The sequence below is a fragment of the Callorhinchus milii genome, unplaced genomic scaffold (genome assembly GCF_018977255.1).
Source record: "Callorhinchus milii isolate IMCB2004 unplaced genomic scaffold, IMCB_Cmil_1.0 Scaffold13, whole genome shotgun sequence".
In the NCBI taxonomy this organism is placed as follows: Eukaryota; Metazoa; Chordata; class Chondrichthyes; order Chimaeriformes; family Callorhinchidae; genus Callorhinchus; species Callorhinchus milii.
In genome coordinates, this window is record NW_024704754.1 from 3,656,905 (window position 1) to 3,672,846 (window position 15,942).

The window sequence follows — 15,942 nt, forward strand, 5'->3', positions numbered from 1 at the left end:
AATTTCTGCTCATGTCAGTCAACTGGCTGTCCAAAAACAATGTGGCGTCACTCCTAAGTCCACCAAAACGTTCTCAACTGACACCAACACACAGGTGCCGTCAGGGATCATGGAAGAATAATCAAGATGGAATCCTCACCAGTTCTCTCCCCTTGCACCCCACAAACACGCAACACCTAAATCATCACCGAGCTCAAAAAATGTATTGCATTTTACTTAATAAAAAGTACCTACGTGTTCAAACTTCCAGTGACACTGCCTCCAGTACGAGCTGTGAAAACTTTGCTAAGCATCAGTTGTGGTGGAGAACTGCAAGAGAATCGGAGTATGGTTCATGGGACGAGGCAGACAAATATCCTCGTTAAACTAAGGACAACAACAAATTAAATTTGTATCGTACCTTTCGCATTGAGAGGACATCCCAAGGTGCTGGAGGTCAGGGATTTGGACCCGAGCTGGAGTATGGGATCAGGAGCGGTGGATAGGGGTAGGTGAGTGACCGAAGGTGCGGTTGAAGAGGAGGGTCTTGAAATGGGCCTTAAGGGAGGGGGGGGGCGAAGGGACTGTGGAATGAAGTTCCAAAGTTTGGAGGCAGTGAGGCTGATGATCCAATTGCTGATGGTGGGGCAGGCCGGGCCAGGTACATGGAGCAGGCTGGAACCCTCTGAGCAGAGAGAGCGGACAGGTCGATGTGTAATTATCAGACACAAAGGCTGTGGAGAACTTTGAGGGGAAGGATTTTGAACTCTATCCTTTGGGGGACAGGGAGCCGGGGCGAGGGTGGGGGTGATAGGGTCATGGAACCTGGTGCGGGAGAGGACACGAGCTGCAGAGTTCTGGATAATCTGCAGTTTGTAGAGGGAAGAGTCGGGAAGGCCAACAAGCAGTGAGTTAGGATAGTCAAGCCTGGATATGATGAATGTGTGGATGAGGGTCTCAGTGGCCTGAAAGGAGAGGCAGTGGGGGAGTCGGCCAATGTTGCTGACGTGGGGAAAGCAGAATGAGTCATGGCACAGATGTGGTGTAGGTGCAAATCAGAAAGGTTCGATTTTTAAATAAAAACCTGACTCTGGAAACTTCCAATAATTTAGCGATGTGGAGTATTCACAGCCCTTTAAAATAAAATAAAGTCCTCTTACCGTATCTGGTGGATTTTTAATGTGGAACCTTTGTAACTCATTGCCACAGAGCCAAACATCATCTCACCCAGCATGTTGGCATCTGAGGATGGCCGAGAATTCTGAAAAATAAAATTAATTCAAATCAAATAAAAATAACTTCAATCCACTGTTTGTGGGACTCTGCGGTGCACAATTGGCTGCCGTGTTACGCCCACAAATATACAGTCATTTCACTTTACAGTGTATTCTGTGAAGCGCTTTTGAGACGTCTAGAAGGCGTGAAAAAGCTCTATATCAAATGCAAGGATTGTTATTATTATAAAAGAAAAATGCTCTAATTTATCAAAAGGTATTCACTGGGCAAGATTGGTATATACGTCAGACATTGTTGGTTTCGAACCATTGATGGGTTTGAACCTTAAATTTGTATTTTATTGCACCTGCCCATAATTTTTTTTTAAAAACCAGGGAGAAAAAAAAGATTTGGTTTGGAATGTTCTCATTCGGTTTAGCCACTGCCATCTTTCTACATCAAATAATTTCACCTATTACAAGAAGCTGTAGCTTATCCGTTCCAGTCGTGTTGGTGGTGACCAAAATTGACACACATCTTTACGCCGTTTACTCCCCAGTACCCGGTTGACTTTTAATGCAGTAAGAGGGGCACTTAAAACAAGGCGGTCTCGTTAGCATTATAAATATGGTCCGAATTATAGTCCCGCAGAATTTCCTGGAAACGGGCCTTCCATTCCTCGAAGCGAGACATAATAATAACAACAATACTTGCGTTTGATATAGGGGCTTATCACATCTTCGAGACGCCTCAAAGCGCTTCAGAATATACTGTAAAGTGAATTGGAACAATTCAGTGAACACGTCACGATCAATTACGATGGTGGGATTTCTGGCGAGTTTTTCGTGAAACCACGCAGCCACCAAACACATCCTCCACATCCTCATATCTTGCAGTTTTCCTTTCCTTTATCGGCAGTGTCGAGGTCCCTGCGTCGTCATCGGCCTGTGTAGATTCCAACCAGCCACGTAATAATAATAATAATAATCCTTGCATTTGATATAGCGCTTTTCACGTCGGGAGGACACCCCAAAGCGCTTCACAGAACACACTGTAAAGTGAATTGACTGTATATTTGTGGGCAAACGCGGCAGCCAATTGCGCACAGCAATGTCACACAAACAGTCGTGGATTGAAAATGACCAATTTATTATTGTTTTTGGGTTTTGGAGGGATTATTATTAGGCTCTGTGTGGAGTAAGGAAACTTGCCCAAGGTTTCGCCCTCTGCCTGGAATTGAACCCAGGTGTCTCGCTTGCAAAGCGAGTGCTCTAACCACTGAACTACAGGACTCCGTAGAGCGTTGTGCTTCACAGAGAAGGTTCCGCAGACTTCTTTTCTGGAATTTCCACTCTCAATCGCTCAGACTGTGCGATGTTTATCTTCCAGCATTTTCAAGTCCAGTTTCTATTTCATTCCAGTTGTGGTATCACATCATGGTACAGCTGGAGACTTATGATCAGCACTCCCAACAACAACACTTGTATCTATATAGCGCCTTTCACATCAGGAGGACGTCCCAAGGCGTTGATAACAAGGCTAATTTATACGCCTGAGAGGGAAAGGAGAAGGAGCAAGCGAGGAGAGGGGGTGGGGGGGGGGGTGGGGAAGAGAGAGGGGGGAAGGAAGGAGTACAGTAGCTTAGTGGCTAGAGCGCTTGCAAGGCACCTGGATTCAATTCCAGGCAGGGCGAAACCTTGGGCAAGTTTCTTACTCCTCCCGCCTAATAATAATCTAAAACACAACAATAATAAATTGGTCATTTTCAATCCATGACCGTTTGTGGGACGCTACTGTGTGCAATTGGCTGCCACATTTTGCCCACAAATATACGGTCAATACACTTTACAGCATATTCTGTGAAGCGCTTTGAGACGTCGAAAAGATGTGAAAAGCGCGATATCAAATGCAAGGATTATTACATAAAATTGTACTGCATATCACTCCATTCGTTGATCCATTTTGAGCAACTCCCAAACGAATACTCTGGATACAGACCAGAATATCCTGTATACAGACCAGAATATACTGAAAATCAATTGAAATATTTGGGAGGAAAAGAGAGCTAATTTAGAAGTTCTATATACATTTTATTGCAATGCATATACACAGTACACACATCTCAGAGTGCCTTACCTGGCATTTGTTGGGGTGTTCTTGAGGGCTGGAAGCGGGTGAAGGGTTGGCACATCCACCACATCTCGCTTGACAGTATTTCTCTAAAATCTTTGCTTGTATATCATTGCAAACTTTCTGTTAACAGGGGAAGTGTTTGAAAACTGTATTAAGTTGTGCTAAATCAGCTTTTAAAAAAAAACAGTCCAAAAAAAAGCAAACGTTGGAAATAAAATTAAAAGCAGAAAATATTGAGAAAAGAAAAGCAGGCAACATGCTGTGTTTATCATGATAACCAACCCCTTGTGCATTTTATTTGAATTGTATTTGATCAAGAGCAGAACAGGAAGGGGCAACAACACCACCAACAACATCGGAAAGACATCCCAGGGCACTGGAAACAGATGGTGACAAACTGAGCTGCTTTATTGGTTACCTTTCAAAATAAATTCCTCTTTGCAATGATCCCCAAGATAAACAGTGTTAAGCAACTCGTATCTTCACAATTACACAAAAATCCTCCCAGAAACCTGGTTGGGCATCACGTTGTCCCAAACCAGCTCATCTTCTGTCGTCTTTCCCTCTTAAACAATCACGGATCCGGTCTGCAACTCAATTCTGTATCTAATTATCTTAACATGCACAACGGTTGATTTCTACACTATTCAGAAGCTGCTCTGTAATGAGAATAGATTTCCACTTCAATTAAGAGGTTTTTTCCCAAAAAAAAAACTGAATTGCATGATCTTGCTCCCAAGCAGTGTTTGTTGTTTGCTAAAGTTCCAGCTGAAGCAGGGCTGTTCACAAACAGTACTGCAGCGCCATGATAGTCATATGACTTTCTTGAGAACTCATGAGCTGGAAAGGAAGTGCTCTGACCACAAAACACCGTTCTTTGGCACCGCACTGCACTCATGTGACAACCACTAACTGAAAAAAAAAGGGGAAAAAGCTATAGGCCTCTACCCTGGGTAACGAATCCAGACCCGCTCACACAGACGTACAAACACACCACACAACTCACTAACTTGTCCAATTTACTGATCATATTAACACTTGGAGAAATTATTAGTGAAGCACGTCTCAGACACTCAGTTCAACTTAACTGACATCTACTTGGACTCTATTCACCCTCTTTTTGTATGCGTGTTTGTACAGGTCACAGCTGAGCTGCCACACACGCACAATACCAGTCGAGAGGTAAAGAGGAGCGGGACAAGTAAATCCATCTGATATTCAGTCTCCCTAACCTTGGGATGCCTGAGACAAGTATTCCCTTCCTTTACAATTCCCCTTGAGACCAGCAAACACCAGGATTCAAAGTAGCAAACTCCCAGTCTAGAAGATAATAATCTTTGCATTTGATATAGCGCCTTATCACATTTCCAGCCGTCTCAAAGTGCTTCGCAGAATATATTGTAAAGTGAATTGACTGAATATTTTGTGTGCGATGCAGGTCTCAGTGCTTTGGGACTTCCTCCCGACCTGAAAGGCGCTTTACAAATGTAATTTTGTTGTGGTTGTAGTCTCTTCGTCAGGAATTTAATGTGTTTTTTTTAAATTATGAAGGTCTGCAGTTTGTCATTGAGGTTAGAGTGCACACCTTAATAGTTCAGTGGCTTCCAACTTTAAAATGCATATCACAAGATAAGCTTAAAAAGCACAAATATTCTTTTTAAGTCACCATTTGTAATTTTTTCAAAAAAAAAATGTGTTTGTACAAATACTTCCCTTTTTAAGGTTACCAGCCGTGAAAGCCGAAGACAAGTAAATGCTAAATATACACAAACTTTATTCCAAAAGAATAGAATGAATCAGATAAAAAATTACCGAATGTTGATTTAAAATTAGCAAGTGTGAAACCTGTAATAATGATGATGATAATAATCCTTGCATTTGATATAGGGCTTTTCATGTCTTCGAGACGTCTCAAAGCGCTTCACAGAATACACTGTAAAATGAAATGACTGTACATTTGTGGGTGAAACATGGCAGCCAATTCTGCACAGTAGCGTCCCACAAACAGTCGTTGATTGAGTGACCAAATTATTATTTTTTTTTAAGGATTATTATCCCCGGAAAAGCGATCCGCCAATCGACTAACAACCGGGTTCCTACTTACTGCTAGGTAAACAGAGTCTAATATCAGAATTGTACTTTATATAATAACTGCTGTACTGTGTTATGCATTATTAAATAATGTTATTGAAGCTTTGCGAGCAGGGAGAGAAGAGAGCAAGCAGTGCATCGCAGAGTTGTGCAAAACGTCAAGGTCTGCAGTTTGCCCAAATTCTGAAATTTTGCGGAATTACATTTTGCTTCACAATTTTCTCAAAATATATCCTGAAGATTAAAAACTTTTTCTTAAAAAAAATGTTTGTGAATTTAAAAAAAAGTGACTTTGATGGGTTTTGACAATAATCAAATCATTTCTCGAACCAAAATCAGGTTTCTTACCTACACAATGAGAAAAACAATATTTCTAGAAGCATGCACTGCACTATATAATGGGCAAATCCCTCCACGACAACCCTAAAAAGGTCTAACAGCAACTGAACACCATCAATTCATACACAAACCTGGCCGCTGTTACCCTGGGATATGCATCAGAGAGCAAACAAACAAGACTTACTGAAGCTGAGCCTTCTTCAGTTTTCTTTGCTGCTTTAGAATCAAACAAAACATTTCTTCCTCGCCGTTCACAATCCTGGTAGACGATAAGTCTAATTTGGCTGGGATCAAACTCTGGAGATGGCCAGCTAGAAGGATGGAAGGGAAAGAAAATAATGAAATCTACTTCCAGGATTTACAACAAAATCTGCTTATTATTAATAGATCTCAAGCACAGAGTACTTTGTATTCCAATATAACTTGCTAGGATGCTACAGCAACACCTACCATTAGCTCAGCAGAGTAAGGAGACCGCACCAAACCATGCAGACCGCAAGCCTGTAATCTCTTGCTTCGATTGTACCAAATGTTGTGCTGTGCAAATGTAGAATCTCGAAAGTTTGCCCTCCATTTAAGGGAATAAGTTCATTTCCGTTTTCAAGGTTGTGAATGTAGGTGGCGGCAGGCTTTGCTGGCATGGTGTGTAGGGCTCTTAAAAAGTGAAAAATCTGATTATCTTCATCTCAAAAATGTCTAGTAAATAATAATAAATCCAAGACTGTTTGTGGGACACTGCTGTGTGCAATCAGCTGCTGGGTTTTGTCCAAATATGCAGTCAATTCACTTTACAATACATTCTGTGAAGTGCTTTGAGCCGTCTCAATGACATAAGGCGCTATATCAAACACAAGGATTATTTTTATTATTATTATTAATTCATTGCAGCTTCATCTTTTGTAATGTGCTCAGACTGTGGACAAATCTTAAAAGTACAGCAAAACTACTCCAAGATTTACGCGGTATCATTATCCTCAATATTGGTGCAATATTTGTCAGACTTATGATCTTTGGTAGATAAACAACATGTAAAGATTTATGGACATTTTGCATGGGAACACCTGATATAATGCCACACCGATGGTGTTTTCCTTCACAGTGTAGAATGTCAGCCATGCATTGCGAGGTTTGCTTTAGGAGTAGATTTGAAAGAATCAAGACTTATAAAGGGAAGAATTAAAAAAAAACTATTTATGGTGCTTATTAAAAAAGTCTGAACCTAGATTATCTCCACATTGTTAATAATAATCCTTGCATTTCATATAGCGCCATAACAGGTCGTTGTGACGTGTCAAAGCACTTCACAGGATATACTGCAAAGTGGAGTGACTTTGTAGGCAAAATGCGGCAGCCAGTTGCTCACAGTCATGATCTACAAACACCCGGGGAGCGAGTGACCAATTTTATCTGGGGGGAATTATTGGCCAGGACACCGAGGAAGAGAAAATCCGTTCTCTTTAAAATCTTTAACATCCACCTGAACAGGCAGATGGGACCTCGGTTTAACCTCTCATCCGAAGGACGGCACCTTCGACAATGCAACGGACTGCACTGGAGCATCTGCTTAGACCACGTCATTCCAATTCCCAACATGGGGCTTAAACCCACAACCTTGTGATTCAGAGACGAGAGCACTACCACTGAGCCAGCTTGACACACATCGATATATGAACGGTGCAGGTCAGTCAGTGAACTTGTGTGTTTAAAAAAAAATCAAGTGTGAATGTGAAGCTGGAGTTAAAATGTTCAAATGCAATGCAAAAGGAGACAACGCAGTTCTACAATTTCTTACTGTGTATTCTCTTTTATTGAAACGTAACATAGATCATTGACAGCCACCAGTGCTTAAGAGTATCCAAACCAAGCTGAGATTTCCATGCATCCTACCTACTAATGAAAATTCCAGAGATAGATTGTTGGAATGAAATGTGCACTCTCTCCCTGGAGGGACGCATCCTGTTTACTCAATTTCGGAAAGTATTAGGCGCAGTTTGGCCAGAACCACAGCTTGGGGGAACCCCAGAGTGTGCATTGGGGGTAACTGCTGGAGTCTAACCAGTTAAAACCGCATAGCATCACTGTCCGGCAAGTTTTCCCACTGCTTGTCCAGCAAGGATCAACCTACCCGTTAGGGCTTTGTCTTCCAGGGTTCGTAGGAGCTGAGAGGGATGATTCCCTGCCCCCAGTGACTGGTCTGCACTTCCGGTTCAGCTCCAAGGAGACACTGCTAACTCACCCACCCCAAGGAGGATAGTCACTAGTTGGTCATTCGACAACCGAGAAGAGTGGGTTTGAGGCCTCACCAGGTTGACTCAGCACCAGCTGCTTAAGCATTTGATGTAACAACTTTCAAATCACAAGGATGTCTCAAAGCGCTTCACATTATTTTGCTGTAAAATGTAATGACTATTTTACAGGCAAATGCAGTAACCAACTTAATGCACAGCAACAACCCACAGACGGCCCTGAAGTGAATGGCCAATTTTATCTGGAGGATTGTTGGCACCAGGCAAAACTCTGGGGGTATGTGCACGATGCAATACCCATGCAACAACAACAACAACTTGCACTTATATAGCTCCCTTCGTGCGGGGTAGCGTCCCAGAGCGCTAAAATGCGGGCGAGTGGGTTCCAGGAATCATCAGAAAGGAAGTGGAAGATTACCTGCATAAAAGCATCTAATATATGACAACCAACAAGGATCTTATCTGACCACTCGCAGACTTTCCTGAGGAAGTGACAGTTTAAATTGACCATAGGAACCCATAATGATGTAGGATAAAGATTTCACACAAAATGTCAAATATTTCTGTTACATTCCCACCCCCCCCTCCCCCGATGTTCTCCCATTTGATAGAAAAAGAGACAAAAAAAGACTAGTTATTGTTTTGTGGACAAAAACTGACTGATGATCCTTAGATTCGATGCAGGATTTAACGTATTTCTGTATTTTTAGCACATCAGAACAAACAGCTCCTTTAAGTGTTTTGCATTTCTCAGCCATAGCAGTGAAAGAAATGCGGAGAACAGACTCAGCACAATACAGCAAATTGTTGGGGGATAAACAAAGCACAGTGTGTCAAGTGATAGCAATGGCACCCACCAGTTAGCACAAAGCTACAATATGCATTTTCATGATTAGATTTTATTTATATAATTTTGGTACCCACTCGTCTGCATTCCAAATACAACATTGCATACAGTCTACATACAGCACCACAAGTAAAATCTCTATTGTCAAGAAAATTAAAACCAGAGGACTTGTGTGCAGTGGGGTTGGCACGTGATCTTTTCCTTTCCTGCATCTGACCTCGCGTCCATTCTATACTCATGAAAGTCTTTCAACTAAGCGCAAAGGTCCAGCGTAAACTTACAAGGTGGCCATGAAACAACCGAAATAGGCTCGTCGTTCTCACTTTCATCGGCCACTTTAACACAAACCGACAAACATGCCCACATATGTGTGTGCACGCACACACATGCACGCAAGCCCGCGCAGGCACACAGACACACACGCACCACACAGACACACAAGAGTTATTCTGGACATCAGCCATAAACTCCACCTTGAACGAACAAAAGTTCACTTATCATCTCGTGTCACAAAATGAGATACTCCTCTGCAAGATTACATAGCAGCAAGACAAGTTTTGCAATGGGGTAACCAGACGAACTGCCTGACTGACTTGAACTGGTTGAAGTGAAACAAACAGTCACGAAACACGCGAATGACCAATTTTTTATTTGGGGGATTGCTGGCCGGGACCCCGGAGAAAATCCCTTCGCTTTTCAAATAGTGCCAAGGGATTTTTAATGTCCACCTGAACAAGAAGAGAGGAACTTGGTTTAATGTCTCATCTGAAGGACGTCACCTCCAACTATCGACAGATTGGGGGTGCATTGGAGTGTCAGCTCACCTTAGACCAGGGTGGTCCAACCCTTTGGCTGCCCTGGGTCAGATTCCCTAGAAAGCTCTGTGAGCCGCATAAAAGAATATTTTATGTTTCCCTTCCAGAACCAGAACATCTAAAAAGCATCTTTTTCATGTGTGGGTGGCCATCTCAAAGATGAACGAAAACCCGGTCAAAGAGTTAGGTCTTGACGTGTCTGGAAAGAAGGGAGAGAGGGAGTCGGAGGGATTCCAGGAATGGGACTTCAGAGAGCGGGGACAAAATAGCAATGGTGGGGCAGAAGGTGGAGTGGAGGGACATGAAGCAAGTCAGTGTTTGCTGGGCAAAGGGAACGGCTGGCTTGGGAGATTGCAGAAGTAGGGTGGGGGAGTAATGAAGGATGTACAGAAGGTTTTCACTGGGGAAATGAGAGAGCTTTCTATCAGGAAACTGCACAGCATATTAATCGTTGGAGGGAGTGGAAGTTGGAATGTTGGAAATGATCTCGGGCCGGACCCAGCCCATGACGTGGGACTCGAACCAACAACCTTCTGACTCAGAGGCGAGAGCGCTACCACTGCGCCAAGCTGGCAGTGCCAGGTTCCAGCTGGATAAGGGTTATCACCAGGTAAAGCAAATTAATAAACGACTTGCTCCAGATAAGAAAACCTAGACAGATTTGCAACACTGCAAATCACCAACAGGAAGCACTGAGAGATGTTTATCAGCATGATCTGAAAGCAAGTTCTCCTCTCCCCACCCCCACAAAAAAAACTGCTCTCAAGATTTTACAAAAGATTTTTTTCTTTTAAACGTGCCTAAATGATTATTTCATAAGGCTATTTTGCTATCACCAGTTGGCACAGGGAGGTTGCCATGAAGCTGACGAATGTGGCAGTGCATCTGGGCACGGAGAATCAACAGAACTTCGACTGACAACAATAATAATAATCCTTGCGTTTGATACAGCGCCTCATCACATCTTCGAGACGTCTCAAAGCGCCTCACAGAATATACTGCAAAGTGAATTGACTGAATGATTTCTGGGTGAAACGCGGCAGCCAATTGTGCACATCGGTGTCCCGCAAACAGTCATTGAGTAAGTGATCAAGTTATTATTGTTGGATTGTAAAAGGTTTGCGTACACCAGTGGCCGACCTGTAGCCCCCAGGGACCTCCCCCCCCCACTCCAAACATTCGCACGATTCTAGGCAAGTCCATATCCGATCAGTAGTCTGTCTGTGTGTGTGTGTGTGTATATATATAAAAATAAATAAGCCACATTTCACCCACAAAATACACAGTCGCTACACTTTACAATATATTCTGTGAAGCGCTTTGAGACGTCTAAACAACGTGATAAGACGCTATATCCCTTTTCCAATATTAGTGCCCCTCAATATTGCACTGAGGTTTAGCCTAAATGACAACTTCAAATCCCAATGTGCAGCTTCAACCCGCAAATTCTTACCCAGAGAAGAAAATACCACCCCAATTGAGCCAAGCTGACAAATACCAAGGAATATGCTTTCTGAAATATTCAATTAAAACATAATCCAATGCGTAATTATACGGGTTCTGTAGCCATCATCCAGGGGCGTCCCAATTACATGCAGTTTGCTATGACAGAATACTTTGGACTCTTCCTGTTAACATCAATCCAAAAAGTTTGGCTTTTAGTACGTTTTTGCAGCCAACACGTTTTTTTTAAAAACACATGCGATTCCATAAACACACTAATAAATCTCTCTCAACTATCAGAGGCATTTTGCAATCAGACATAAAGCAGTCTGACATTTCAAAGCATGTTTTTCAAAAAAATTAATATGTTGATAGTTGAATCTTGGGTTGAAAATAATCCCTCCCCGCAATTGCAAACAAAATCAAATTGACGTTCGCATTTCATATTCCTAGGAACATTTTACAGCTGCTGTGGCAACGTGCAATACGGTCAAAAGATTCTCGAATAATGGTTTTGCAACGAGAATTTCAAACAATTCTAGAAAAGCTGTCGATTGAGTATTAAAGTAATGTTTACCTCGGCATCATTGTCCCGTGGCAAAGCAGACAGTGTAATCCAGAGGAAGCTCGATTTGCTTGCCAACTCTTCCTAATAATAGCTCTGTATTAGATTCATCCTGAAGCACAAGGCTGTCAGGTGACATACACAGAAATATGAACAGCACGCTATCAAAGGCATTTCCATCCTCTGCTGTGCAGCACAGAAATAACAGACGCCCGCTCACGACCATACAGATCCTCAGAGACACGGTCACAACTGAGATCTCGTTCGGTTTAATTCTTACTGAACTCGTTACTTGCCTCCGCACTACAGATCCTAGCGATTCGCTGCTCTGCGTGCTGCACTGTTTCCAGTTCTAAGTTGTTAGGCATCTAGATAATCGTTAATAAGGGGAACCAAATCAAAATTACCTTTCCCTAACTCTCCGCCCCCACCCCCGCCCACCCCTATAATCACATTTCTTGATGCACGGCAGCACTGATATTGAGCCTCTGCTGACTGCAAAGCAAGCCATCATGTGATCCAAGGCTCTCTGTGTGTTATCACCTGGTCTACAGAGAAATCTGCCTTCCAATCATCGCATGCCAAAGCCCCCTAGTGTCAATACTCCTGCAATGGAACCCTTTAATTTCCATTATTTCTCTCAGTAACAAACGCAGAGCACATTCTCACAGCAAAACACAACAACACTTGTTCGGTGCCTGTTGTGTAACACAATGCAACAAATAAGATGCAGTTTAGGATTGTACACAACACTGGCTGACACCAAGAAACAAAGATATTTCTTCTTTCGACACAGAATAAGCGTGGAAATAAAACCAGACTTCAACTTTTGACCAAACCATTATGTTTGCTTTGTTCCCAAATAAAAATCTGCGAAGATTACACTGCAAAGTGAATTGACTGTATATTTTGTGGGCAAAACGCGGCAGCCAATTGTGCACAGCAGCGTCCCACAAACAGTCGTGGATTGAGTGACCAAATTTATGTATTTATTTTTTGAAAGGATTATTACCTCTGGAAAACAATCCACGAATCAACTAATAACTGGGTTCCTACTTACTGTTAGGTAAACAGAGCCCTGTGGAGTTAAGTTTCAACAAATTTATGAATGACATTACGGTAAGAGGTGTTGAAAATGTGAAGAGGACAGATGAAAAATGTAAAGATTAAGCAAGAGGCAGAACTGTGGCAAATGGAGTTTAACATTGCAAAGTGTGAAGTGGTACACTTGAGATGGAAGAATAGTGGTTGGGTGTGTGTTCTAAATGAGGAACTACTAGGAGGTGAAGATGAACATAGAGATTTAAGGGTTCAAATTCATAGATTAAACTCTTAATTCACAGGTACAGAAAGCTGTCAATAAGGCAAATGAAGATAATGCCATTTATTGCAAGAGGTCCAGGATATAAAAGTAAGGATGTGCCCCTCCAGTTATATAGTGCATTGGTCAGACCTAATTTGGAGCCCTGTACCGTGTTTAATTTTGGGCACTCAATCTTTGGAAGGATATACAAATCTTGACTAATAACCAGGTTGAAGTGTTGAATGCATCAATGCAATTCACAGGATCTACTGTAGAGTGTAGTGTCTGGCTATTTTTGTAATGAGCAACTCTACAACATTTTTGTAAGCAAAAAGGGTTTAAGATTCCCCCCCTATGAAAGGACATCTCTTCTTCCTTCATTCCAGCCCCACCATCATTCCCACTCTCTCTGCTCACACACAGTCACTCTCCTCTGTAGACACACACTCTCTCCTCTCCTCAATCCCTCGCTCCCTCTTTCTCTCAATCAGTATCTCACTACCTGCAGCGGCAGGAGCCAACGGTTGGTAAGGACCCGGTGGATAAAGCGACAGCCTGGCCTTCCTGACAGACTGTAGCAACGGTCAGCGTAATTTCCACTCTCCCCGCTGAGTCCTCCCAACTGCCGGCTCCTGCTGCTGTCATGAGGAACGGTGGCCGGGGAGGGAGGGAGGGAGGGAGTGAGGGAAAGTTGGAAATAGTCTCAGGCCGGAAAAAAAATTCACCCACTCAGGCTTCCTGTTAAGAACACACTGACCTACGGCATACATTACACGTTACATTATTTGCACTTTTGAGATGAATTCCTGTCGTGAAAGGAACTATAGCAAATGTAAGGGTTACTTTAAAAATCGATTTGACCTGAGGTTATAGCCACCCTGCAAGCAGGCTGCTGAAGTTGAACAGCTTGCTTGCTCAATGACATTTTACTTGCTACCTGAAGACCAACACCCACTTGGGATAAAATGGACGTGCTGCATTATATGATGCCCCAGTAAAAGGTGATGCTGTAATTTATTCTCAGCCATGGTGGGTGGAGATCAAGACAGTGTTATACTCAAGTTCTGATCTCTTGCTACGTTCTTATACACCGAGCAACTCTTTTTTTTAAAAAAAAAACAATGCTCTACTTTATGAGATTGATAAAGAAGTTCTGAAAGTTTGGGATGAATTCATTGGAAATGCTTTTTAAAAAGTGCACTGAAAAATCCACTGGCTGATGTGCTATGCAAGGGTTAATTCACATGCATTTATTGCCAGTTTATCTCATTTCTGTAATCATTCAACAGGAGACACTCGCCAGTACAAAAGCTTTTTGGAAGGCATTCATTCCAAACAGCACTGTAATTAAGGTGTGCCATGTTGGTCTCATGTGACTCCCAACTCATGTGATGACTCAATGTCATAAGACAGAGATCAGCTGTGGGAAAAAACACAAGGATACAATGATATCCTGATTGCTTGCAGATTATTCTTCCTTTATCAGTAGGACTGCCTTTAATTTTAATGCCATCAAGCAGCCTGAGACCTGCAGTGCGCTATATGATTGCAAGTTGTTGTTGTTGTTGATTTAAAAATCGGGGCCAGCTGTAAATTTTAACACAAATCTTTACAAATGTTTAACTTAACCTTGTTTTAAGAGTATTATATGGTTATTACTTGATATAGAGCCACAGAAATTCACGGAACAGAAAAAGGTCAGTCGGCCCATCGTATCTGTGCCAGCTCCCTCAAGAGAAATCCTTTCAGTCCCACTCACCTGCCATTTCCCAAACCTTTGTGGCTGACTCTTTTTAAGCTATTCACCAATATGGATTTTGCCGCAACCAGCACTTAGTTATGTGGAATAAGTAGGGAAAAGTCAGAACTTTTATTTAATCCATTGGGATATTTTCCTCTCCATTGCTTGGGTCTTTCAGTTCATGCACTAACCGGGTCTCCAGCAATCTGCTACCAGCGCGAGACCACCATCCCTGAAAAAACAGGGACGAGGTAGTGCAAGGGAACAGCCTGGAATTTTATTTCCCTCCATTTGGATAAGTCCCTGATACTTCTCTGCAGCAGCACCATAATTCTCTGCGATTCGCAGGACAATTTTTCTGAAGCTTGGGACGAGTTAAATGTTGAGCCTCTGACGTTTTGAATCTAAAATACAGGACAGCCAGAAATTTCTGCAATGAATCCATCAACATACTGCTGATTCTAGAGTGTGTTAATCCAAGTCTGATCAGCCAATATTCCTGCTGATGTCAGTGGAACCGCACCTCAGAATTAAGAAGGCGGGGAACAAGAATCGGAAAATAAATGACACACAGAAAACACGGAGAAAAGTATGTGCGACAATAAACACATTGATTTGAGGAAACTTACTTCTCTCTCTGCTGTGTCGACTCAACCCACTTATGTCCTTACCCACTCCATTGGTGGGTGAACTTTAGGTGTCTCAAACTCTTCCCAAATCCCTCATCTTTGCTCCCTTTCTTTTTTCTTTCAAAACCATCACCTCCCTCTACCTTCTTCCAGCTCAAGCTCCAAATTTCAACCTTGGCTGGCTCTCTGAAAAAGCAATCGATTCAGTCTCATTTACCTGCCCATTCCCTGTATGTCTGGAAATATTAAGATATCTAGCTAGTTCCCTCTTGAAAACTAGTATGGGATCCACAGGGCATTTCACATAATCTATATTATATATGTGTATATAAACATACACACACACATATATATATACAAATAAAATATATATTATAGTATATTAAAAAACCTTTGTAATAATCAAATTGTTGCCCTCCAATCACTAACGCAGTGAAAGTAATTTCTCTCAATTATCATCCACCCCTGCCTCATATGCAACTATTTATATGAAATGTTTGGCCCCCAAACAAAGTCGTGCAAACTGCACATCTCCATTTTTATTCACTCAGCTTTCCCCACACCTTGCAATATTCCAGCACCTTTCCCCACACCTT

The 15,942-nt window shown here is 42.3% G+C and overlaps 1 protein-coding gene across 3 annotated transcripts in view; it reads right to left on the reverse strand.

The window, feature by feature from the left end:
* fnip1 (folliculin interacting protein 1) overlaps window positions 1-11,730 on the reverse strand; it is a 33,605-nt gene extending 21,875 nt beyond the window's left edge. The window contains exons 1-5 of one of the 3 annotated variants that reach the window (XM_042339851.1): window positions 11,686-11,729; window positions 5,942-6,068; window positions 3,331-3,447; window positions 1,140-1,240; window positions 235-309 (exon numbers count right to left, since the gene is read on the reverse strand). In XM_042339851.1, coding sequence (XP_042195785.1) covers window positions 235-309; window positions 1,140-1,240; window positions 3,331-3,447; window positions 5,942-6,068; window positions 11,686-11,696 — 431 coding nt within the window. In that variant the 5' untranslated portion in view covers window positions 11,697-11,729. Of the gene's footprint in view, window positions 1-234; window positions 310-1,139; window positions 1,241-3,330; window positions 3,448-5,941; window positions 6,069-11,685 lie in introns of all 3 variants that reach the window. The other 2 variants (XM_042339852.1, XM_042339853.1) reach the window with 2 other exon arrangements.
* Between the last annotated feature and the right edge of the window lie 4,212 nt (window positions 11,731-15,942).